Source organism: Vulpes lagopus, chromosome 21 (genome assembly GCF_018345385.1).
Source record: "Vulpes lagopus strain Blue_001 chromosome 21, ASM1834538v1, whole genome shotgun sequence".
NCBI classification, from domain to species: Eukaryota; Metazoa; Chordata; class Mammalia; order Carnivora; family Canidae; genus Vulpes; species Vulpes lagopus.
The window spans coordinates 5,763,634-5,790,071 of record NC_054844.1 but is presented as its reverse complement, the minus strand read 5'-3'; the positions used below and the strand labels follow the sequence as shown (position 1 = coordinate 5,790,071).

Here is a 26,438-nt window from a genome sequence, read left to right as displayed (position 1 = left end):
ATCCTTTGGTTTCTAATTTTTTCATTTTTTCCATCTCCTGGGGGCTTTACTTAACTCTGTTAACCCCTGGCATATTTATCTTTGCTACTTTGTTTTGACCTTCTGCTATCCTCATTCTCTTTCACCTTTTCTGGGTGATCTTATCCAAACCCACTGCTTCAATTATCTGGTGTCTCCCTTCGTGGAATATTACACAGTGACTAAGATGAAAACTATAAAGCCAGGTATATTTTCCATGTTGTTTATGAGGTTATGATCTTAAGAAGTTTCTTGTAAAATTGTATCTGTTTTATAATTACAATCATATAGACAAGGACTAGAAAGCCAAACAAAGGAGATTTTGAGGATGGTGGATAAGTGAATATATCCTGTTGTTTATTCAACTTCCCTTCCTTTGAGAAATACTCTGTCCTCTACTCCATGGTCCTAGACGAGCATCAGTTAGGTGCTACCATGGAGTCCAGTCATTTCTGAGACTTTCCTGCAAGCACTGCATCTTTTGACTGGATTATGGTGGTCACTTTAACTTCTGGGAAGAGCTTGTCTTTAGAATAAAAACCACAAAAAGAAGCAATGCTGATAAGTAGAGGGATTCTGAGCCCTATTCAGACCTTGTCTGAATGTTTAGACTACAATGCTTGAAATTATATACCTACCCCTCCTGATTCCCCAATTATATAAGCCAAATAATGTTCTCTGTTGCTTAAACTAGAAGCAACAAACTGAATTCAAACTAGTTTTTCATTTTCATTTTCAAACAAGAATCCTAACAGATTAGCTGTCTTGGGGGGGGAAGAAAAAAATTATTTAAAGCTCTGTCAGTGATGCTATAACATTAAGTACATACACACATATCATTTCATCTGGTTGAGGGCATAAGGAGGGAGTGTAGGTGCAAGAACATTCTCCCATCCCTCATAATAGGAATCATGCTAACTAGCTATGTGAATAGAGTTTTTTTTTAAACAAACCTTTATGCATTAAAAAACAACAATCTGAAATATTGTACAATATAAGTGCTGTCTCTAATACAAATCACTGGTGGAAAAGAACATGACACACCTTCAGCAAAGGTCATACAATAGGTGGTAAAATATTCATGTTCTTGGGTGAGGAGTTTTTACTTTGTTTTCCTGGGGAGGTCTTGGACTCCTCTGGTCCAACAACTGCCTCTGGCTTTCTGTAAGTTTCTGTTAGTTGAGGCAGCTGGACAACTTCAGCTGCATGCTGCAGAGAGCTCCGCTGATCACCCGAATTCTGAACCTGCTTAGCAGTGACACTGCTTGTCTCTTCTTTGATGATCACCTCTGCCAAAGGAGAGAAAAGACAGAAGGAGCAAGTGTTCAAATGTGAATTACATTCTGTCCATTAGACTATAAATCATTTTGGGAAAATCCTGGTCATAATGATATAAAAACAATATGTAAAACACATAGAATTAAGCACATTTATTAATTTCTTTGATCCTTTCCACAACCATAGAAAATAGGCATGATTCTCATTCTCATAAATGAAAAAACTGAGATAGAGAGGTTAATTAAAGTGCCCAAGGGTGGTAAATAGTAGAGCCAGAATTTAATCCCAAGTAACTGACCCCAGTGACCATGTACATAACCCATGAGGTTATATTGCATATAAAAGATATGGGCATAATGCCATAATCTGTCTGATAAAAATTCAAAAGGTAATTATAGGCCAGGCAGAGGAGGACACAGTGAAAGAAAAGGAAAGGAGGAGAAAGGGAATTAAAGACAGGAGAAACATGGAAAATCCTAATGATAAGAAGGCAAGAAAGAAACAAACTCAGCTAGAAGCAAGTCTCTTGAAAGAGGTTAAATCTCAAAAGTGAGAAATGGCAGGCTAGTAGTGATACAGTCAGAATGATTATCCAAAGTTGAATTCAGAGACATTGACATGAATCCTCCAGAAATACTCAAGCCCTGGACTAGGGGAAGAAGACTGGCTATTTGAGGGGCTGTACCTTTTATGCCCAAGCGATGATGCCCTTGAACCTTGTCCTTCTGAGCCTCAGAGGGGAGACAGAGACTGGGTTTCCTCAGGGTCTGGGGCCTGTACCGTGGTTTGAGATTCCGTGGCTCATGAATCCAAGCATGCTTGAGGGCCTGGTCAGGGGTCATGCGAAGAGAAGGTTCCCATCTATATACCAACAAAGCCCAGCACGGGTTATTGTTTCATTTCCCTTTCTAAGGTTGAAAACATTTAAAAAGACCCCAATAAAGAACCTAATAAATAAGATATAACAAAAATAATTCTTTCTTAATGAACCCATTTAAACTGTGTTATAACTCAAAGATATCATCATAGAACAGAGATTACAACATATAAAAGTACCTGAAATTTGCTTGACAAAGCAAGGAATATATTAGAGCCTGAGTCTTCCAGAGTTCCTAGAAACTCCCTTACAAGAAATATTGTAGAAAATCTTAACCACGGGGACTTAAGGGTTTACTAAGTAACTTAGTAAGCTAAGATCAAAGCAAAGAGATGCTTAATTTCAAGTTCTAAACTACAAAATCTGGGCCTTCAAATATATCAGACACAACATTACAGAGTGCTAGAATATTAATGAGGAGATTTGGATATAATCCAGTCAAACATTGAATGTAGTAACAAAAGGCATCTGACAGAATTTTCAACATGGAATCATCGTGCCATTCTTGAGTATTTTTAGTGACAAGGCACTTACAGAGTTAGCTATTCCAGTATTGATAAAACCAATTCTTTAAAAGTTCTTCATTTTTATTGATCCAAAATTCACACTTCCCAGGACCTTTAAACTAATAACTTAAACCCAGGTTCTAATTTTACCCATTAACATTACAGTGTCCCCCCTTATCTGTGGGGTAATACATTCTACCCTTAGTGTATGCACAAAACCACAGATAGTACAAAACTCTAGATATACTATGTTTTTTCCTATACATACCTATGATAAAACTTAAATTCTAATTTGGGTGCAATAAGAGATTCACAATGATAATAATGGAATAGAACAATTATAACATTATACTGTAATAAAAACTATGTGAATATGGTCTCTTCTCAAAATATCTTCTAGCTGTCCTCACCCTTCTTACAATGTGAGATGATGATAAAATGCTATGTGATGAGATGAACTGAGGTGAATGACAGTGATGTAGTACTAGGCTACTATTACCTAGTAGTCACCTGCTTCTGGACTGTGGTTGACCACAGGTAACTGAAACTGCAGAAAGTGAAAACATAATCTCTTATGTCACAATCCTCCAACTATCTGAAAACATTTACATTACTACTAACTGTTGGTTATATATTAGAGTTGTCACTTCTTAGATAGAAAATTTCAGCTTATTGTCCATCATGCTGAGAATAGCTTCTAACTGCTGGTAGATGACACTAATATTCTAGATTTATAAGATCATAAACAACTCAAGTTCCCAGTTCTTTTTCAAATGAATCGCTGCTAAACTATAACTCCCCTCTCCTGAATTTCTAAAGTTAGCATATAAAAGCTAGACATAGGACTTTATATTTACCCCTATTAAATTTGACTCAAAACATTTAGTCTGTCATTCCAAAAATCTGCTAATTAGCAAAAAAAAAAAAAAAAGGAATGATAAGATAATAGGCTCCAATAACTTATCTCTTGCAAGTTGTGAGCAACCAGCCCTTTACCCTAAAAAAGAAAAATATTGAGACGCCTGGTTGACTCAGCAATTGAGCATCTGCTTTCTGCTTAGGGCATGATCCCAGGATCCTGGAATCAAGTCCCACATTTGGGGTCCCTGCAAGGAGCCTGCTTCTCTCTCTGCCTATGTCTCTGCCTCTCTCCATGTGTCTCTCATGAATAAATAAATAAATAAATAATCTTTTTTAAAAAAAGATATTTCTTTCTTGGTTCTGAACTCTGTTCTGGATGGTTGGGGTTTCTGGATATAACTCAGTCTCAGTAGTGAGTTTCTGTCATTTGTTAATGCAAATTCATTCTATAGCCTCAGCAAAAGTAGGGATGGAGACAATGGTGGAATATAGGATCTTTCTCTAGCTCCATTTTTCAGATGAGTAGCATGACCCTCTAACTGCGGAAAACTTCCAGCAGTGCATGATGGCCTATCCACTCAGCTATTACCTAAATTCCCAGAGTGCATGAATATGAGAGGAATATTTTGCTGAAACTACTCCATCCCACTGGAAGAATGAGACAACATAAACATATGGTCTCTAAAAATACTCAAAAATTATAGAACTAATATAGCTAAAAGCCACCTTAGGAATACTTCATTATATAGAAAAAGAAACTGAGGCCCAAAGAGATACAATGACATCAAATATCATGCGACTAACCTATTTGCCATTTAGTGGAGACACACTTGCAAAACCCCTTTTAAAATAATAAAAGCTAACATTTTTTAAACACTAGGTATTGTTCTGAATGCTTTATGTTCTGTTCCTTTTTAAACTGTGACTTGACCAAAGTACAGAACTTAATTTCTAAGCATATAGATTCTAAAAAGCTGTACATAATAAATGGTTAATGGAGCACCCTTTCCCTAATCCTTTACTTTAGGCTATAAATCCTAGGGGAATGGGAGGGACCCAGAAGCCATATACTGGGTGTTTATGCAAACAGTTACAACATGCAAGAGGTTGACCTCAGTTCATGAAGCAGAAGCTATTTATAACTGGCCTACAACCTTGTTGCCAGGGTTTGAGGCCAAGAAGGCAAGCTCTACCCACACACTAATCTAGGGCAAGTCATTGAGCCTCAGCTTCCACATCTCAAAATGGAGCAAATAATCTGCCCTGCTAATCAATCACATAGGAAGGGAAGAGAAAAGTCAGTCAGATGAAGGGAAAGCATTCTACAGCCTCTCAAGCACTATGGTCAATATTTATTATTTTTATAACTTTGTTCTGGCCCCAGACTTTCACCAGCAAACATGAGGAAAAATACAGTATTTAAGAGGAAACCAAGAGGGGTACCTGGGTGGCTCAGTTGTTTAAGTGTCTGCCCTCAGCTCAGGTCATGATCTTGGGGTCCTGGGCTCGAGCCCTATGTCAGGCTCCCTGCTCAGTGAGGAGCCTGCTTCTCCTTCTCCCTCCGCCTGCCACTCTCCCTGCTTGTGCTCTCTCTCGCTTGCTCTCTCTCTCTCTCAATTAAATAAATCTTAAAAAGAAAAATAAAAAGAAACCCGAGGCAAAGACACCCCTGCAAACTCACACCAAACACCTTCTGAGAAAGTCCAGGAAGCTGGTGTCATAGGTTTTCAGCACCATCGTGAGATCCTTGGAATCCGGGTATCTTTTTTTCCCCCTGTTGTTGGTCATATTTTTAGGAAAACCTTTGGAATCTTTAGAGATACAATAATTCTGTGTTTAGTTCCAGGTGTTATTATACATTGGTTAGATCATAGCTGTTCATTCAACCATGTTGCTTCTTGGAGTGGTCTTTGCAGCTCTAGCTCTGTCTTATATTACCCACCTCCCACACAAAGGAGCATGTTCCTCAGTCTCAGTCAGATGGAAAGAATCACATGTAGATTACCCAATGAATGCAATTAACCTTTACAATATTCCCCACTACCCAGTATGTTCTGAGCCTCCTTCCCACTCCTTCTCCGAAAATCAAAGGGCTTAACATTAACCAAAGTGAAATAATAATGATTAAAAATAATAAAAAATAAATCTGAAGGGACAAAAATATTCAGCTCTGAACAACAAAAAGATGTAGTCTATTCTTGGATTATCTATGCCCTTGCTCCTTTCCCACTAACTCAATAAAATGAGAATTTGGGACATCCCTGAAGTACAACAAGAAAGTCATTGTAGGAGAATCATCTGCTTTCAGAACTCATTTACAAGCCACACAAGCAAATTAATCTTATTATTTTTTATAGGCACATCAAAATTTTGTCCATAAATTGGAATGATTAAACTTGTTTTGTTGCTTAAAACAGCTTGGAAATGACTTTTTTCAGTCATTTTCATTCATGAAAACTCTCACCAAATGTATTTATCATGCCTGAAAAGAAGCTCTGAAGAAAGCTCCAGAGGTTTCCCCAGAATATTATGGGCAATGCTTTGAAGGTGAGGCCACTCATTTGGACATCTAGACTTTGGTGTGCATATCCAGACAAGGTGTCCACTTATGCTCCTATCTTGTAAATCTGCATATGAATGAATGTGAAATACACACACACACACACACACACACACAATTTACACATTAAACTGAATTTTCACAACTCAGTTTCACATGATGGACATTCTGGAAGGTACAAAATGAGGCCTTTCTATTTTGTAATTAATGCAATATGTGGGGCCTCCAAAAACAATTCCTAGAAGAGACCATGAATGTGTATGTGTGTGTGTGTATCACATGGGTATGTGTATTTACAGACATAAAAATGAGTTAGGACATTGCATAGGGTATAGGTACTGTGAACCCCATTTCCTTTTTGACTATGGCACCAGTGCACCCATTTGACCCTATGTTGCTCTTTTTACAAGTGACTGAAGAGTCAGGCTCACAGGTTTATAAATAACAGCTCCTAAAATCATCATTATGTAACTGTTTTACAAGTTTTTCTCATCTCTTATACTGTACCATAGGAAAATAATGGGAATGAGCACTTTTTGTCAAGTCCCCAACTAATTCTTATAATCAGATAAAGTTTGGGAAACACTGAAGAAGATGAAAATCCCAATAAAGTCCTTTCTTATGCAGGAAGTGAAGACGTGGATATTGCTACCAAAAACACATCATTATTCTAAAGCCTCATGCTGATGGTAAAAACTAGTACTCTATGAACTAGACCCTCTTACCATTATGCCCTATACTCCTTTCCTTTTAGTGCCCCCACACACAAGGTATAATCTTAAGTTCAGGCTTAAGATATGACTCTTCCCACAATGTCTTTGGCAAGAAGGAACACCAATATCCCTACTTCTCTTTCCCTAAATCCTTTGAAATCCAAAAATCTAAATTAAAAGTGGTGGATGGGAAAAGCATATCCAGGATTAAAAGACCAGTTCCATTGCTCTGTATAAGTTATACAAACAAGTCAGCGAGATCTTCCTGTCTGCCATCAGCTTCTCTGAAAGGAAGGTTAGTGCATGGGCACTGTTCTAAGGCAGCCAGGACACTGAGTATGCCCAAAGGGAAGGTCTTCAAAGCTCCAGCCATAACTACAGGGTGATGTATCAAAGATTTAACCATTGGAATGGCATGGGACTAACCAATCAGAAAGGATGATAGCTTTGGTACTGAAGCAGGGTCATGGAGGGACCCTCTGCTTGCCAGGCCTTAAACTTTGAGTTTCTGGATAACAGGGAGACCAACAGGTCCTGAGAAAGGGGCCAGGGAGCCCGTAGCTATGGCAGGGTTTTTTTTTGTTGTTGTTGTTTACCAAATAGTAACTGAAGTATACCACATTTTAACCTCCACATGACTGAGCACTAGCTCAGTTATATGTTGACTTAACACCTTTATGTCCAGGAATCCTCCATAAAGGTTTTAAAAACTCTTTTATTGATGGAACAAGCTGTGGGAAGAAAGTGAAGGATTTGCCCCCATTCTGAAGGCACTCTTGGGTGGAAATAAGAGTTGAGAGGGCTAGGAATGATAGAGATTCCATAGCCGGTAGAAGCCTATGAACTAAACTTATAAGAATACTGGTCAGAAATGCTATTCAAAATGGCACAGAGCCTACCTGTGCAGTTCCCTTTCCCTCATGTTGGCTTCACTCCACTTGGCTGAACTTCTGGTCACTGTGGATTTTTCTACATGAGAATCCCTTAGGTTCTTGTGGTTTTTTAAAAAAGGACTTTAGATATGAGACTGACTTCATCTATTAGGTGCATAGTGCCCTGGAAGCCCTTGCCTTCAGCAGTTAGACCTTGTTAATCCACCTGTCCATCTTGCACAGCACCAGTCAAATATAGAAAGTCAGAGGATCAGAAATTCAGAGCCTGGAAATTGCAATGAGGGGGCAGCATGGGGCCATGGATGAAGCTTAATTCCAGCAATTAGGTAGCTGTCCTATACATAACTGGGAAGTCACAACATATCCGCAGCCAAACTGTATGACAGCCTTTATTTACCCATTTTATAGCAAAGTTGCAATGATTCTGGCATAGTACAGATTTGGAAGATTAAAAGAATTGCAGCAGGAAAGAATAATGCTCCGTTAATGATATGTAGCAAATTTCCCACTATTCTTAGAAAGGAGCTTCTGCTTTTTTATTTCCCTGAACAGTACATAGTGTGAAGGGGCAAGCTGCTTGGAGAAGCAAGGAGAATTTGCAGTAAAGGGCATAGTTATAATCTTTCAAGGTTTCAAGATCTCCCAATAGATCTTCTGAGCAGGAACCTGGTCATTTTTATGCCAAGACCTCCTTCCCACTGTGACTCCTCCATCCCATCTCCATCATGCTTTCTGGTACCACTCGTCAGCAGATTTTTACTTTCCTAGCAGAAGTTCCTAATCACAGCTTGCCCTTTGGGATGGGACTAGGGGAGAGCATTGAATGGGGTTTAGGGTATGGGAGGTTGCTCCAAGGTCTGTGAGACCTCATCACAATGAGAGAAAGAGTATTAGACCTAGGAACTTACCAAAGAATGTCTGTCTCCTGGAGGCCGTCTGAATGAAGTGGGTTGGTGGCAGGCCCAGCACCTTCAACAAGTACAATGCAGTGGGTTCACTCTTGTGGAGTCACACATTAGAACTGGATGGGACTTTAGCCAAATTTTGCTTCTACAGATAAGGACCCAAGGATATTAAGTGATAACCTCAACCCGGTGATAAAAAGGCCCAGAGCATGGGTCTTCTGACTCCTAATTTAGGGCTCTTTCAGTATCCTGAGCATAAATATTAGTCGTGTTACTCTGAACAAGCGTTAAGACAAACTAGAGGTAGCTCACTCTTAATGGTAGCTAGATATCATCTGTCAGAATAAATAAAAACAGTGTATGTGCTGACCATCCTTGAATTAAGGAATGACATATCCCAACTTGGAGATAGAAATCACCAGATGGGCCTCAGTCCACTATATGACAAAAGAAAAGAAAATTATAGCACCCACTTGTTCGCCTTTACCCACTGCAGCCTATAGGGATACACAGAGACAGAGAAATTACAGGTGTCATCCTCAGCCTTGGGTTCCCAGCCATATATATCTGCACAACACTGTCCTCCTCCTCCTCCTCAGCCTCACTGACAGTTCAGGAGGAAGTGAATCAAATCCCATACTTCTTAATTCTTCTTGGTATTGGAAACAGGATTGGTTCAGGAATGTTTCATTAAATCATTTATCATCAACTTTAGAAGCCAAGTACTCTGAACATCTCATTTTACAGAGGTCCAAAAGAGGGAACTGACTTATCCAAGAGAAAAGGCTGGGACCACACTCCAGACTTACTGATTCCCAGGCCAGTGTTCATTCCACCATAGATATCATTTATAGCTATTATAACCTAAGTTATTTTAATACTTATTAGTTTCAACCATGAAATGAAAGTATATTTAATAATTCCCAAGGGTATGTGTGTGTCCCTGTGACCATCTATAACTTTGAGTCAATCTAGAAAACAGAAATTTGGGATGGGTGGATGAATAGATAGAGATTAGACAGGTAATTAGATATATATATATTGAGAGAGAGAGAGAGAAATCAGATCTTTGTCCACAGTCAAAATATCTTTGCTCACTGGTGTAATCCTAAAATGTGAAATTTCTAATTTTTAGTGTTATTTTATCCTGTTTTGTCTAATTTAACTCCATAACATTATGTCTTTAAGAAAAATACATAATGAATAATCATACAATGAGTCTTGGTAAAGCCTTTTTATTGAAAGATATTCTTTCCAGAAAGTTAGGATAGTGAATGATTAATGAACAATACATAGATTTGGACAGGTGTCATCTCTGGTTTTTAGTTACTTCTGAGTATGTTTGAAAGACTGGCATAATGGTTTCATTTTAAAATGTCACTATTCGATCAGAAAGAGAAATTAGGAAAACAATTGCACCAAATATAATAAAATATCTAGGAATAATCTTAACCAATGAGGTGAAATACCTGTCCTATAAAAACTATAAAACATCGATGAAAGTCATGAAGACAACACAAACAAATGGAAAGATATTCCATGTTCATGGATTGGGAGAACAATATTGTTAAAATGTCCATAATCTATAGATTTAATACAATCCTCATCAAAATGCAAACAGCATTTTTCATAGAATTGGAACACATAATTCTAAAATTTAGGTGGAACCACAAAAGACCCCAAATAGCCAAAGCAACCTGGAAAGAGAAGAACAAAACTGGAGATATCACAATCCCAGATTTCAAGATATACTATAAATCCATAATAATCAAAACAGTATAATGCTAGTAACAAAAATAGACACATGGATCAAAGGAACCAAACAGAAAGCCCAGGAATAAATCCTATATGGTCCATTAATCAATTAGTCTTTGATAAAAGAGGTAAGAATATGGAAAAAGACAGAATCATACCAATGAACAAAGATATTTTGACCATGAACAAAGGTTTGATTTCTCTCTCTCTCTCTCTCTCTCATATATATATATATATATATATATATATATATATATATATATATATAATAAATGCCCCCTATGTTTATTGCAGCATTATTTACAATGGCCAAATTATGGAAGCAGCCTAAGTGTCCATCAATAGATGAATGGATAAAGATATTTATATATATACACACACACACACATATATATATAGTGTATATATAAAGATGTGGTGTGTGTGTGTGTATATATATATGTGTGTGTGTGTGGTATACATAAATGCAGCATATATATATTAGTCTAATTACCTATTTAACATCTATTATCTATGCATCCATCCATCCCAAATTTCTATTTTCTAAATCAACTCAAATAGTGTTGGGAAAACTGGACAGTAACATGCAAAATAATGAAACTAGACTACTCTCTTAGACCATACACAAAAATAAACTCAAGTAAATCAAACCTAATGTGAGACCTCAAACCATAAAAATCCTAGAAGAGAGTAATGTATAGAATAGGCAGTAATTTCTCTAATGTCAGCCACAGCAACATTTTTCTAGATATAGCTCCTAAGGCAAAGGAAATAAAAGCAAAAATAAACTATTGGGACTACAACAAAATAAAAAGCTTTTTCATAGCATAGGAAACAATCAACAAAACTGAAAGACAACCTACTGAATGGGAAAAGATATTTGTAAATGACATCTCTAATAAAGTGTTAGTATCCAAAATATATGAAAAGTTTATACAATTCAACATCCAAAAAATAAGTAATCCAATTAAGAATGGGCGGAGGAGGGGTGCCTGGGTGGTTCAGTCAGTTAAGTGTCTGCCTTTGGCTCAGGTCACAATCCCAGGGTCCTGGGTTCAAACCCTGCATCAGGCTTCCCTGCTCCTTGGGGAGCCTGTGTCTCCCTCTCCCTCTCCCTCTGCCTGCTGCTTCTCCTGCTGGTGCACTCGCTCACTCTCTTTCTCAAATAAATAAAATCTTTTTTAAAAAAGAATAAGCAGAACAGATAAATAGACATTTTTCTAAAGAAGTCATCCAGGTGGCCAACAGACACATGAAAAAGTACTCAACATCACTCATCATCAGGGAAATGCAAATCAAATCCACAATGAAATATCACCTCACACCTGTCAGAATGGCTAAAATAAAAAACATAAAAAATAACAAGTGTTGGCAAGGATGTAGAGAAAAAGAAACCCTTGTGCACTGTTGGAGGTAATGCAAACTTGTTCAGCCACTGGGGAAGACGGTATGGAGATTCCCCCCAAAATTACAAATATAATTACCATATGATCCAGTAGTGGGATCCAGTAATCCTACTACTGGATATTCACCCAAAGAATATAAAAGCACTAATTTGAAAAGATAAATGCACCCCTATGTTTATTGCAATATTATTTACAATGGCCAAATTATGGAAGCAGCACAAGTGTCCATCAATAGATGAATGAATAAAGATGTGAGATACACACACACACACACACACACACACACATGTGGTATATACGTATATGCAGCATATATATAATGGAATATTACTCAGCCATCAAAAATGAAATCTTGCCACTTGCATCAACATTATACAAAATATACGCTAAGTGAAATAAGTCAGTTACAAATACCATAAAAATATATCACTTCACTTATATTTAGAATTTTAAAAACAAAACAAATGAACACAGATAAAAGAGACAAAAAACAGACTCTTAACTACAGAGAACAAACAGTTGGTTACCAGAGGGGAGGTGGGTGGAGGATGGGTAAACTAGGTGAAAGAGATTAAAAGTACACTTATCAGGGTGCCTGGTGGCTCAGTTGGTTAAGCATCCAACTCTTGATTTCAACTCAGGTTGTAATCTTAGGGTCATGAGATCAAGCCCTACATTGGGCTCCAATGTAGATTCCCTCTTTCCCTCTCCCCCTACCCCTCCCTACCCACCCATCCTTGGCTCACACATTCTCTCTCTCTCTCTCTCTCTCTCTCTCTCTCTCTCTCAAAAAAAAAGTACATTTAACATGTTAAGCACTGAGTAATGTATAGAATTGTTGAATCACTGCATTGTACTCCTGAAACTAATATAACACTATATGTTAACTATCCTGGAATTAAAAATTTTTTTAAATTACTAAAAAATAAAAAGTTAAAAAATGAAGTCACTTTCATAATATGTTGGAAATTTCATCCTCTGCAACTATTTAAATTTTATGATAAAAATGTTAGATACCAACTCAAAAGTGTACAGAGGGGCACATAATTACAAAAATACATCCAACAACCACAAAAAAGTACACAGGCCACTGCCCTACAGCGACTCTGACGCAGCCCAATGTTTGAGAGTGCAAGCTAACCATCCTGTGGCACCTCAGCCCTCCCCCTCACCTCCATGATGCAGGCCAGCTGCTCCATTTCATTCTCCCCGGGGAACAGAGGGTAGCCTGTGTACAACTCAGCCATGATGCAGCCCAGGCTCCACATGTCAATGGCCATGTTGTAGGGATGGCCCAGAATCACCTCTGGGGATCTATAGAATCGGCTTTGGATGTAAGTGTATACTGTGGAGAAAGAAAGAGAACTATCATGTAAAATCCTCCTTTCCAAAACACACTTCTCCAAGGACATTTCAGGTGAAGGTCGAGGGTAACTAAGACTCCCCAGCCCCTTTCACTCTCCAGGGTTTGCAGAGAGATGAAAGTACAGCCCACCAGCATTTCTGAGTCAAGTTACATACATAATCTCATCAAATATTCATAGCAACCTGATAATCATGCAGTGTTATTATCCTCACTGTATTGGTCAAGAACTCTAGAGTAGGCATTGTTCCAGGGACAGACATTTAAGTCAGCCAAACTTTATTTAAAAAGGAAACAGAAGGCTAATATAAAGCTAAATTTTTAAGCTATTACATTCATTTGGGGCAGACACCTTCTAAACGTACTGTGATTTGGTGAGAGAAGAGGCATATTAAAAAATGGAAAAGAAACCATGCAAAATGCATCTCTTTTAATGTGTCTGCAATATATTATGTGCAGTGTGTTGTATAAAGTACAGAAAGAAGAGCCCCCAATCTCAATAGATGAAGATGTGCAGAAGACAGTACTGTGCTTCCACATGCTGACATTCTTTACCTAGGTGCTGGCAGGGGAAGGGTTCTGTGGTCACTTCTCTGATGTTTGAGTCAGTAAAAACATAACAATTTTGTGAATAAAAACAAAATGAAGATATGATAAAAATGACTTTCATACCCTGCCTACTTCCAAAATGGATTTAATGCACTTTGCAATCAAGGTACATATATACACAGCATAATTTTTTTAAAAAAATAGATTGAATGGACACTTCTATAATCCTTAACATGTGCTGGGCACTATTCCAAGTGTTTTAATACAGAATAATCCTCAGTCCTTATGACAACCCTGTGAAGCAGGTGCTATTATTGTCCTATCATAAACTGAGAAAACAGACAGACAAAGATTAAATAAATTATCAAGGTCACTCAGCTCTAAGTGGCAGAGCTAGGATTTGAACTCAGGCTGTTCAAGTGTAGTATCCATACTCTATACTGTCTCGTGGTTAAAATAAAGATAAAGCGAAGTCAGAAAATACATAAAGAGGGAAATGACTATATGAAAGCAAGGATAAGGGGATCCCTGGGTGGCGCAGTGGTTTGGCGCCTGCCTTTGGCCCAGGGCGTGATCCTGGAGACCCGGGATCGAATCCCACGTCGGGCTCCCGGTGCATGGAGCCTGCTTCTCCCTCTGCCTATGTCTCTGCCTCTCTCTCTCCCTCTCTCTGTGACTATCATAAATAAATAAAAAAAAAATAAAAAAATTTAAGAAAAAAAAAATGAAAGCAAGGATAAGACCATTACAAATTCTCTTGGGAGCATCCCAGTAGCCAAGCCAAGAGATTGCACAGCTTTCATGCCTGAGAAGAGTAAGCATATGAGTACTTCATGGGAGGCAGATTGTTTTCTAGCTGGAATTTCCTATGGGTTCCATACATAAAAGATAACATGTCTTCAAAAGTAGTGCTGCAGAATATTTGGAAAAAACATCTAGAAGTCTTTTCTTTGGCCTCCAGAGGCTTCCTGTGTCACCCCCTGCCACCACGAAGGTTGATCCCAAGCCCTTCTTTACTATGCCCTTAGCATCATCTGTACATACTTGTAACCACTACACCTATCCTGTTATCTTTGTTTCTTCCACTGAACTGTAAGCAATCAGAGCACAGGAAATGTTATTTTTTGTTGTTGTTGTTCTGGTACCCAGAACAGTGACAGACACATAGAAGATACTCAGTAAATGTTTGTTAAATGGTACATGTTCTTGCCCTCAAACTTGATAAAAGTCAAAAGAAAAGGCAGTTAAATCACGTTCAACGATGGTTTTTGAAATATATTCCAGGGCTTCTTTTTGGATTCTAGCCTGGAAAAAAAATATAAAGCCTAGAGAACTTAGGGCAGTGAATCTTAAACCTCAGAATGGCTGTGTGTTCCACAGTGCAGACCGCTGGGGACTCCTCCAGAAATTTAAATTCCTTACATCTCGGATGAGGTCCTGGGGGCTGTAATTTTTCAGAGCCCTCTGGTGATCCAGATGCACATCTAGTTAGTTTTGAGAGCCAAGACTCTGAGGTAATTCCAGATACAGAATTTGAGAGCTGCAAAGAACCCTTGTGGTATTTGAGTTTAATCTTCTCATTTTATAGATGAGGAGACTTAGGCTGAGAGAAGTGAAGCACCTTGTTCAAAATCATACCAAGCAATTGCTGTGGCTGAGCCCAGGCTAGAACCCAGGTGACCTCACATGAAAAGTGATGTTTAAGTAAGGGAAAGAAATTGTAATAGGAAAATTCAGACCAAGGGACCAGAATGGGCTTACCTTTCTGGTGTTCATAACAGCTTGATCCAAAGTCAATGACTTTAACAGAAACTTGGCCCTTTTGATATAACACTATATTCTCCTAGAGAGGAGAAAGACAGATGTCAGGTTTTAATAATTTTTCTCCACACACTCTATTTACTGGAATGCCAGCCATCCTCCAGGACCCAGATCAAAATGTAACCAGCTCCAAGGGGTCTCTTCCCCAAATGCCATGTTCTCCCCCTCCTCTGACTTCCCATTTGATTTGTGGTCTGTACCTCTTCTTTGGACTCCATATTTATTGCTTTGTCGTATTTCTTTTGCATATATTTTGTCTCTTTCCCCATATGGAATGTGTAACTACTGAGCACTATGGGCTTATTTTTATCTCCTTGGCACCTGGCTCTATCCCTTGCTTGCATAAGGCCATAGAAATATCATTAACACTTAGTGTTTCCATTAAGGGCTCCTCCAATATACTGATATCAGTAATGAACCCAAAAAAAGCAATAATTTAATCTGAGCTATGATTCTTTCGTTGACATTGGGGAAAATGTGAAACCAGCATCCCAGGAGAGCTGTGGTTAAGCTCCTGAGCTCTCAGAGCATGATGGTGTACTTCCTGGGCCTGGAGTTTAAAGTCCCAGTCATGTTTTCACAGATCTCAATATTAGAAGAATTCACTATTATGAATAGCGCATGAATTAGTTGCTTACTGAGACCTTTAACTTTATAGATATGGCACAGCAGGCCTGGTCTGATGCCTCTGGCACCACAAATTAAGAAAGCACAATTTTAGTCCATATTCCTTTCCTAAAGAATATCTGTATTAACTGGAAGAGTTCAATCAGCAAAAGTCTTTTAAAAGCAGACATTTCAGTGTGTCTCCAGACCAATGGAAAGGTCCCTTAACTAAAGAACTTCCCGTCATATTGATAAAAATAGCTCTATAGAGGTGATGGATGCATCAGATCATCACAACTCATTGAAACTATCCTTTGAGTCCATTAGAATAACTCCTTGATTCTTTTTTTATTTAAATTAAATTAATTAATAATAGTGTATTATTAATTTCCAAGTAGAGTTCAGTGATTCATCAGTTGTATATAACACCCAGTGCTCATTACAACCCATGCCCTGCTTAATACCCATCATCCAGTTACTCCATCCCCTCACCCATCCCCTCCACCAACCCTCAGTTTGTTTCCTATTGTTATGAATCTCTCAAGGTTTGTCTCCCTCTTTGATTTTGTCTTGTTTTATTTTTTCCTTTCTTCCTCTATGCTCATCTGTTTTTTCTCTTATATTTCACATATAAGTGAAATCATGTGATAATTGTCTTTTCTGATTGACTTATTTCACTTAGTGTAACACCCTTTAGTTCCATCCATATTGTAGCAAATGGCAAAATTTTATTTTTTGATGGCTAAGTAATATTCCATTATACATATATAATGAAACTTCTTTATTCATCTTTCGATGGACATCTGGGCTCTTTCCATATTTTGGCTATTAAGCATTGGGGTGCAGGTGCCCCTTCAGATCACCACATTTGTATCTTCAAAAAATTCCCTGATTTTTTTTATCTATACTCACCAAGCACTCTCCTAGTTGCACACACACTTTTTTACTTGGCATATGTATTCCAGTTTACTATTTCTGAAAAAAATCTATTATGTCATGTGAATTTCCTTGTTAAGAGTCAGGCCCCAAAGCCTAAAGACCACAGATGTACAGTGACCCTTTGAAGCTGCAAATCTGAGGATTAGGAACTTGAATGTGGAAAATAAATTAATGTATCATCATTCTTGTGAGAGTCCATCAGTAAGCCCTGAGAGAACATCTCTATCTTGTCAATATTAAATTGTAAAATTTACCCAATAAGTTACAGTTTTTTAAAAAATTAATTGTTTGGGGATAGAGGTTCCTCAAAAAGTTAAAAATAGAACTATCTTACAATCCACTAATCATGCTACTGGGTATTTACCCCCCAAATACAATTCCACTAAGACACTGCTGGCTATTTACTCCTAAAACACTAATTCAAAGAGATACGTGCATAAAAAAAAAAAAAAAAAAAAAAAAAAAAAACAAAGAGATACGTGCACCCTTATGTTTATAGTGGCATTATTTATAATAGCCAAATTATGGAAGTGGCCCAAGAATTCATCAACTTATGAATGGATAAAGAAGAGGTAGTATAAAGTGATACCTGGGTGGCTCAGTGGATGAGCATCTGCCTTCGGCTCAGGGCATGATCCCAGAGTCCCAGGGATGGAGTCCCACATCAGGCTCCCTGCATGGAGCCTGCTTCTCCCTCTGCCTCTGTCTCTACCTCTCTCTCTGTATCTCTCATGAGTAAATAAATAAGATCTTCTTTTTTAAAAAAAAAAAAGAGGTGATATATAGATATAGATATATAGATATTAGCCATAAAAAGAAATGAAATATTACATTTGCAATAACATGGATGGAGCTAGAGAATATAGTGATAAGGGAAATAAGTCAGTCAGATGAAGACAAATACCATATGATTTCACTGATATATAGAGTTTAAGAAACAAAACAAATGAGCGAGAGAGAGAGAGAGAGAGAGAGAGACCAGGAAACAGACTATTAACCATAGAGAACAAATTGATGGTTACCAGAGGAGGGGAGGTTGGTGGGGGGGATGGCTGAAACAGGCGATGAAGATTAAAGAGTACACTTATCATGATGAACACCACGTGTTATATGGAAGTGTTGAGTCACTATATTGTACACCTGAAACTGATATATAACACTGTACTAACTATGCTGGAATTAGAATTAAAAACAACTAAAAATGAACTATTTGGGGGGAGTGAGAAGGGAATGAGGAAAAATTAAGGGATATTTACATATCTGTGAGAATCATATTGTTTTTGGAACCAGCTCCTGACCACATATCTTCACACCCTTATACCTTTCCCCTAGCTACCTCTCTGTACTCCTCAAGTTTGCAATCATTAACTCTTCTAACAAGCATTTATTTATTGCCTGCCATTACTATTGCCAAGTACCATGTTAGATCCTGGGAATAAAATGGTGAGAAGACATGGTCCCTGACCTTGGGGGAATTTGCAGTCAGTGGAAGATAAACCATCCCTACATAGCAACCAGAGCAGTAACAGAGCAAGTACAGAATACCAGCAGGACATGTGGGAAGGGCACATTCATTTGGAGCAGAGGATTTTCTGTACCCTAGGACCAACTCAGAATAGAGTGAATAAAGTCAGGATTTAGTACAGTAGTTCTCCATATCCCTGCATTACATATGTCTCTACATACCTCTAAGCCTTCTGTAGAAAAGCCCTCAGATCTTTATGTTCCTGTCTTGATAGTACCACATCTCTCTGCATCACCCTGATATCTGTCCCCTAATCTTCACTGCATCTCTCTTGGTTTATACAACATATAAACATAACTGCTTGGCTTCTACCCTGGAGCCTTGGCCATGATGGCTTCCCAATTACCACTGGGGAACAGAATGGGACAAATAGTTTCTGAGGGTGGGAACCAGCTCCCTTGGCAGGACAGAGCTTGCACTCACGGGCTTGAGATCACAGTGAATGATTTTCTCTACATAAAGCATTTGCAAACACTTCAAAACAGAGAGGGTGAAGCGTCGAACTATTGACAGACTGAAGCCTTGAAAGCTATTATTCTTCATCAACTCATACAAGTTGATTCTGGAAAAGAGAGAGAGAGAGAGAGAGAGTGATGTGTATGTATCAGTGCAGAAGGTATAATGCTGAGCTTGAACCTGCAAACAATCCCATATCACCTGGTTTCCCTCTGGTAGTAGGCAAGCCTCAGGCCAGGAGGCAGAGCTTTTGTGTCCTATAAACTCAACTTTTGCCTTGATTCATGGTAGATCCTGTGTGAAGCTCAATTGTGCTGGCCTCTCAGATGTGCCCTTGTTTCTTATGTGGCAAGGTCATTTAAGCACTTTGTTACACATGTGGGTGTTCAAAGGTTGGGCCAAACTTCTGAAATATTCATAATTTCTCAGGCCCTTGGGAAGGATCCAGGAAGTCCATCACCCAACCAAGTGGTCACTCCTGCCCCAAACTAATAAGGCTGTCTAAAGACATCAAAAGGTTCCTGATAAGTAAGGGAACAAGAGAGTGGGCAGATGGGGGCTGAGGTAAAATGAAGAAGCCCTATACCATCCAAAGTAATCCTGGTTGCTTGGTCCCATCCATCTGTAAGCTTGCAGAAATGAGGGTTTACTCTTGCTAGATTATCCTAAATTTTCTAGACAGGCAGAAGCCTGCCCTATTGTATAAAAGCCTGCTACATTATATGAAATCTGATGATTTACAAGTGTTAGAAACAAATGCAAAGCATTTTAACAAGAAAAACATTGTCTGTGGGCTGCCAGTATGTGACTTTGTAAATCATCAAATGGAGAGAAGAGGGAAAGAAGGGGCACCACCCAGAAACAACTCTGCATCAACTTCTTCTTGATTTCTCCCAATCTTCCATTTCTAAGCCTTCTCTAACTCTGGCAGTATTTAGGAAGCTGTTCATTCTTGAGGAGTACAGGAAGATGTATAGCTCTAGCCTCATCCTGACTAGCTGTGTGACCCTGGACAACTCCCAACCTCTATGGTCTTTGGATTCTCCCCCAGCATATTTGCCCCTCCTCACTTCTCAGAGCTCTAATTTTAAGTACAATGACATCTAACTGGCTTGTTCTTTTAAATACGATGAAATCTAATCCTGGCTTGTTCATTTTGACAGAAGGAAGATAATTCTCCTCTGCATACAGAAAGTAGACCATATTTTGTAGTCATCAGAGATGGTGAGAAGAGTATCAACTTTCCTTCTAATTCAAGTTTAGCTGGTTCTTAGAATTTCACTGACAACAAAGGTGTCATGGGAGCACCAAGCTACCCGCTCAGGGAATCCCATAATACTGGGCCTCTGAGAGTCTACCGTAATTATTCCCCTTTGCTAAATGCTTTCTGGGTTTCTGGTTTTGTTCAAATTACGGAAGCTGGTCTTCTCAGAGAGAAAAGTAATCAGATTAGCATGCCCTTCCAATTAGCACACCCTTCCAGCTCCAATATTCAGCGAGGTGATACCAATCTATTTGTCAGGTTCTGCTTCCTGGCCAAAAAAAATATCTGCTCCTATCCTTATTTGCTCAAAATCAAAGTCCTTTCCCTGCCTGAGAGCAGCTAGCTGCTACTCCCTTGGGTTCCAAGGAGAATTATAAAGCCAGTGAATGGAGACATGGGGGCAAAGGATAGTCGTTTTCAACATATTTAAGTTTCAGTCTTGAGGGCAGGGGCCTTGTATTGGTTATGTCACCCAGTTTGGCACCCAACACTTGGGCAGCACATCCTGAGTATGCTGGCAGGTGAGAGACATGACTGAGGGGTGGAGTGAAATGAGCAGCTTTGGATACAGCTCTTCGCTCCTTAGCTTTCTAGGTATCTGAGTGGTCATTGTGTCTACTCTAGTCATTAAAAGTTCACATCTAGAAAAATCTAGTGTTCGGACCTCAAAGTTTTTCTTCTATCACCTTAAGCAACTTTTCAAAAGAAAATACATTAAAAGAAAAAGCAGCTGACCCCAGGAGTTCAAAGGTGATGCAGAGATGATTGCGAAAATAGAAGAAGTCCTTCATGTGTACCACATTGTAGGTGTTGTCTTTGTCCTTCCTTCTGAGAGCTTCCAGGATCTTCAATTCCACCAGGGCTTGGTGGTGAAATCTGAAGTGGTAGGGGAGTGGCAGGAGGATAGGATATGGGGACAGAATTTACAGTGTCATGTCATGCTGCAGCACTTAGCCCCATTACCCAGACCCTCCCCATTACCCCAACAAGACTGTCCAGGGGGAGCAGAAAGCACTAAAAGCTTCATAATCTTGCCTCTTCTTTGCCCCATTGTGAAATCAGATAGGTAGAGAGAGAAAGAGGGAAAAGGATGAGGAAGATCAGAAGAAAAAGCAGAAACAGGAAGGGTTGGCATTATGAAGGGGCCAGAGTCATGCAGACCACCCCTCCCATGGCCTAGGCCATCTGCCAAACCACACCTCTTCTTGTTCCTGATGATTTTCAAGGCCACCAACTCATTGTTTTTGTGATCCAAGCACTTGGCCACCTGTCCAAAGGACCCTTTCCCGATCATCTCCAAAACCTCATAGCGATAGGCAATGTGGTCATGCAGGACCTGCAGAAGCCAGGTCAGGGTGAGGAACAGAGCCATAGGCTATGGGGCTTCCCTGATACTGGGGCCCATGTCATCTCATGGTTTACCCTCAGGGAGATCATTCTGAACTGCACTGAGTATTTGTGCAACTCCCACCCTCCTGTTAATTGCTTCTGCAATGGTGAGGTTGTTGCTTGGATCGCAGGCTACCAGTGTGGTTCCAGGAAGGTCCCACAGGTTCTATCCATGCCAAGCAGTGCAAAGAACATTGGATGGTCTTAGAAAACTCAGGTTCTAGATCTAGTCCATCATCTCTAGTTTTCTGCCTATGTGGGAATCTGTAAAATGAGAAGATTGAACAAAGTGGCTCTAAAGTCCCTTCCAGTTTGGATATTTCATAATTCTTGAATGCAGCCAAGCAGCAATTTGGGGGAAGTTCTATTTCTGATCCTTGATGTGTCTCCATTAATCAGAGAAGGCTTCATGTCTGCTCTGCCTCTTCCTGGTCAGAACTGGTCCTCCTCTTGACTTACTCAGATTTAATTCTAACTTGAGAGTTAGCAGTTAAGAACTTGAATCTTTCTCAACTAAGAGAAGCATTTTCCAAGAGCCAGAATCACCTATTCTCTTCATGGGCTGGAAACTAGAGAATGGGTTATTTATTCAAAGCAATAGGAAATTTTCATTTAAAAATACTTTATCTGAGTATCTTCGAGACAAATCACTTACCCACTATGAGCTGAGTGCCCTCATCTGTAACTGAAGGTCTTGGAGAAGAACCTCTAAGACATTCCAGCTCTGAGAATCTCTGATTCCTAGTTTTACTCTCAGGATTTGGGAGAGGCGAAAGACAGATGTTTGTATACAGTCCTCAGAATGTGTTTGTGATTCTGTGGTGGTGGTTCAGTCATAGAGCAGGAATCAGGACCATGAATATGAACAGGTACAACTTTACCTGTTAATATGTGGAAGTGGATTACCCTACTTGTAAAATTCGGTTGTGACAATGTACAGGGAAAGGGCAATGGACAAGTTCTGCACATGTTGGCACAAAGTTATTTTGTACGTATTTTGGGGCTTGGAACCCAAGCCCCAGACCCTTGGGCCCCAAGTCATCAGTTTGGTTGTATGATAATTATTTGTCTAGATGCCAACTTTGACCCTGATTATCATTACTTGAGGTCAAGGACCAGGTTGTGTTCATTTTTATAATTCCCCTTATCACAGAGTCTATCACATGCCCAAACATATAAAACGCTCTCAATAAATAGTTATTCAATTAATAATTGCTGAAAGAATAGAAATACTTGTTTGGGAATTTAGCATGGAATTTTTGGGAATTTGATAAAGATGGAGGTTCTGAGTAAACAGTGAGGACGCGTTATCCCCCTGCCTGCCTCCACCAGTAACATAGCTCCTAAGATTTGAGACTGAGGAACTGAGCTCCAGTGAATTGACTTAAAGGTAGTGTTGACATCCCTGGGGAATTTCCCAGAAACTCTATGCCCAGGTATGGTTGGGGTGGAGGAGCTGAGGATGTCTGGATGAATTGGAAGTAAGATTAACCAAGGATTAATTTGTGCCAGAAACTCTAAATCCTTCCTTCTCAGTGTGACCAAAGGACCAGCAGCACGGGCATCGCCTGGAAGCTTTTGAAAAAGGCAAAATCTTAGGTTCTATCCCACACCTGCTGGATAAACATCCACATTTTTAACAAGACCTCCAGGGGATTTAGGTACATAGTAAAGCTTAGAAACACAGCTTTAAATACTCTGAAGAAATATGTCTCTTCTACGAAGCCATCAAAGACCAATCTTATTTCTTTAAACGTAACCAAGTTGTGAGAAAACGTCCAGAGGAGGAAATTCCCAGCAGCCCACAAATCTAGTGGACCAAGCATCACATATCTGGACATCTTCAGAAGTGAAAATTGCTTTCTGAAGCAAAAAAGACACTTTCCACTGCCCAGATTTTGCCTTCAGGCCTAGTAAGAGGCACTGTCCTGGGGAACCTCAGAGACACAATCAGAAGAGAAGAAGGAGTCAAGAGCTAGGTGCCAGGGACTACAGTGACAAGAACCTTTTTTTGCTTGTGGAGAAATGGCATTTAAAATGAAATAGGAAAAAAAATGAAATAGAAAGAGGTCCATGTGTGGGCTTGTATGGAGGAGACAAAAAAACAAGACATTGGGAAGACTGCATCTTATTCCATGGAGTCTGGCCTTTCCAATGGGTAAAGGGCTGTGCAGAAAAAGTTTGTGAGAATTTGTCCAGCATGCAAACTTGTTACCCCAAATACTCTTGGAATACCCTTAGCAGAGTAGTTTGTATATTAACTGCATGTTTTCCCATTTTTCAACATGGCATTTCTTTGGTTTAGCACCCACTAGAATCCTTCAGGATGCCTAGTCTGAGATGTATTGGCACTAAATGCTATTAAAACAAAAAAGCCCACACTTTTTTTCCTTTCCAGACTACCTCTTATCCCAAGCCCCAGGCCCTTGGAGTTACCATGACCTACTTCCCCGTCACCTTCATATAGGAGCCATGTTCATCATCGAAACTCATTTTGCTGAACTTCTCAGGAGTCATGTGGAGCTTCTCTGCTTCAAGCCCCAGGAACCACAGCTCTGTGTAGCCCAGGATTTCACTTTGCTCATATGAAGATAGCTGGTTCTTAAAACACTTTAAGGCCTCTGTATGAAAGACACTATAGTTGTAGTTGAGGCAACATGGGGATTTGCCCAGGGTCCTAATGATGGCACCCTTTCTTGCTCATAAGCCAGTCACTCCTTTCCTCAACTAGGTGACTTACTAAGGATCACATATCTTAAAACTCACAGGGTAGAAATGTAAAGGATAAATGTTAAGATGTCATACTGACTTCAACAAATCAGGAGGGAAACATAAAGGGAAAGGGAGAATCTAGCTCCCAAAAGCTATGGTTGCAGCAGCATGGGTAAAAATTCCAGGAGGAAAGCTAGTGTCAACAACAGTATGTAGTTACGGCAGCAGTTTCTGAGTTAATATGGTTTGCAGCTACACAAATAGTTTATCCCAAGAAGGTTACCCCTTAAAGAGCCAAGCAGGTAACTTAAATGCAACTTTAAAAGCCCAGGAGGTATTCCCACTCAAGTCTGCAGCTCAGACTGCAAGGAAGGAATGAATGTTTGTTCTTCTCTACCCTTCTCTGTCCAGACCCCGTCAGGTGTTTGATGTTTAGTCTGGCAGCAAGTGGGGTGGGATTCAAACTTTAAGTAGATAAACTGGAGAGTGCTGAGAGAGTCCTGGGGATTGCAGGTGGGAGGAGAAGGCACCATGTTATTTGACAAACTGCTAAAGAGTTGAAGAAGGAACTGCCAGAAGGAAAAAAGACATGAGAGACAAGACCTGTGTGAAGGGCAATCATGTGAATGCTGAATAAGGCATATTCCTAGCCCAGAAGACAGAACCAAGACCTAAGAAAACAAGGAGGCAGATTATCAGCTCTGTAAAGGCAAAACTAGCTCAAAACTGAACTGATCTTTTTGTGGGTGGTTCCCAAGATTGTTTAAGAAGTGGAAGGACAATAATTTCAAAGCTGTGGGTGTGGGTAAAGAGCTCCAAGCATCAGAGGGTGTTGGCATAGTGAGTGTTAGTTCTCTTCCTTTGAATTCTAATAGGAAATGAATCTCTGAACCCTGTACGGATGGAGTTGAGCTCCTGGCCAAAAACATATGTGTGATCTTTCAGGCCTAACCATAGGATATTAAAAGGCTTCCTGGCAGGGTTCATGAGGAAGCTTCCCTCCCCATGCCAGCATTGGTGCAGAGCCAGTGCATGAAGTATCTGAAAAGTTGCTGTCAAGGGCTCAGGTTCCCCTGGGTGGCCATGCACTTAGACACATCTGCATTCCTAACCAAGATGCCCCCATTCCTTGAGTATTTCTGCCAAGACCTCCTTATCAAGAGGAGAAAGTGAGGCCTCAAGATACTTGTCCCTACTCTGACTCAGTACTTAGTACATTTCTACTATTAGCTCTTCCCCTCTACCTCCTCCCCAACCCCTCCATAAAATGACTGAAGGCCTGTTCAGCTCTCTAGGCAGTGAGACAGTTCCCTCTGACTGAGCTGATGCATCTGACCTGGTGTGGTGCCAGTCCATGGGGGAAAATGGAATACTGGGGAGTTGGTGTTTTCCCCTTTTTTAAAAATATTTTTTATTGGAGTTCAATTTGCCAACATATGGTATAACATCCAATTCCCCTATTTAATCTCTTGCTTATTCTATCACAGTAAGTAATGAGAAGCTTACTTTTACTTTCATTTTGGCTTTTTTCCTTAGTTGACTTCTCCAACATCTGGTTCAGCTCAGCTCATGATGCCTTGACCATCTAGAATCAGCCCCCCCTACACCCTGTTATTGCCCAAAAGGCATACCTGCTGCAGTGAGAGGCACCTTGTGCTTTCTTGGTGGTTTCTCCTCTGGCTTGGGATCTTTGGTTTTAATGCTTGAATGGAAAGGCAATTCAGAAGCCTTGATTTCAGAGGCTGGCATCTGATTATGACTTTGATTATCCTGTCCAGACAAAGAGACTTGAAATAAAGGACTGCTTAGACTTCTCTTGGGTGTCACAAACTATTTATCAGACCAAGAACACCCACATCCAGCCAGACTCTTCTACCTTTCCAGGGAGAAAATGATAATTATCAGACACTAGGTTTTCTCAATCTTCCTGTCAAAGGAAGTATCTGTCTGATTCACATTATTCTCTATAAGGCTCATGCACAGTACCTTATGCAGTTGATAACCCCAGTGATGTCTTACTCCAGGAAGAAATGGGAACAGTT

General features: G+C 39.6%; 1 protein-coding gene across 2 annotated transcripts; it reads right to left on the bottom strand.

Annotated features, from left to right (window-relative positions):
* Positions 1-1,039: 1,039 nt before the first annotated feature.
* DYRK4 (dual specificity tyrosine phosphorylation regulated kinase 4) lies at positions 1,040-26,160 on the bottom strand. Of its 2 annotated transcripts, none has more exons than XM_041736642.1 (11): positions 26,028-26,160; positions 24,142-24,305; positions 21,495-21,631; positions 21,031-21,171; positions 18,999-19,137; positions 15,446-15,527; positions 12,945-13,117; positions 8,615-8,675; positions 5,222-5,351; positions 1,961-2,157; positions 1,040-1,292 (listed from the first exon to the last, which is right to left on the bottom strand). In XM_041736642.1, exons 1-11 carry the CDS (start codon positions 26,143-26,145, stop codon positions 1,075-1,077), a joined length of 1,560 nt encoding a protein of 519 aa, XP_041592576.1. In that variant the 5' UTR covers positions 26,146-26,160; the 3' UTR covers positions 1,040-1,074. The 2 variants fall into 2 exon arrangements, with proteins under 2 accessions (XP_041592576.1, XP_041592577.1); XM_041736643.1 differs by having other exon boundaries at positions 1,040-1,307; positions 1,982-2,157.
* Between the last annotated feature and the right edge of the window lie 278 nt (positions 26,161-26,438).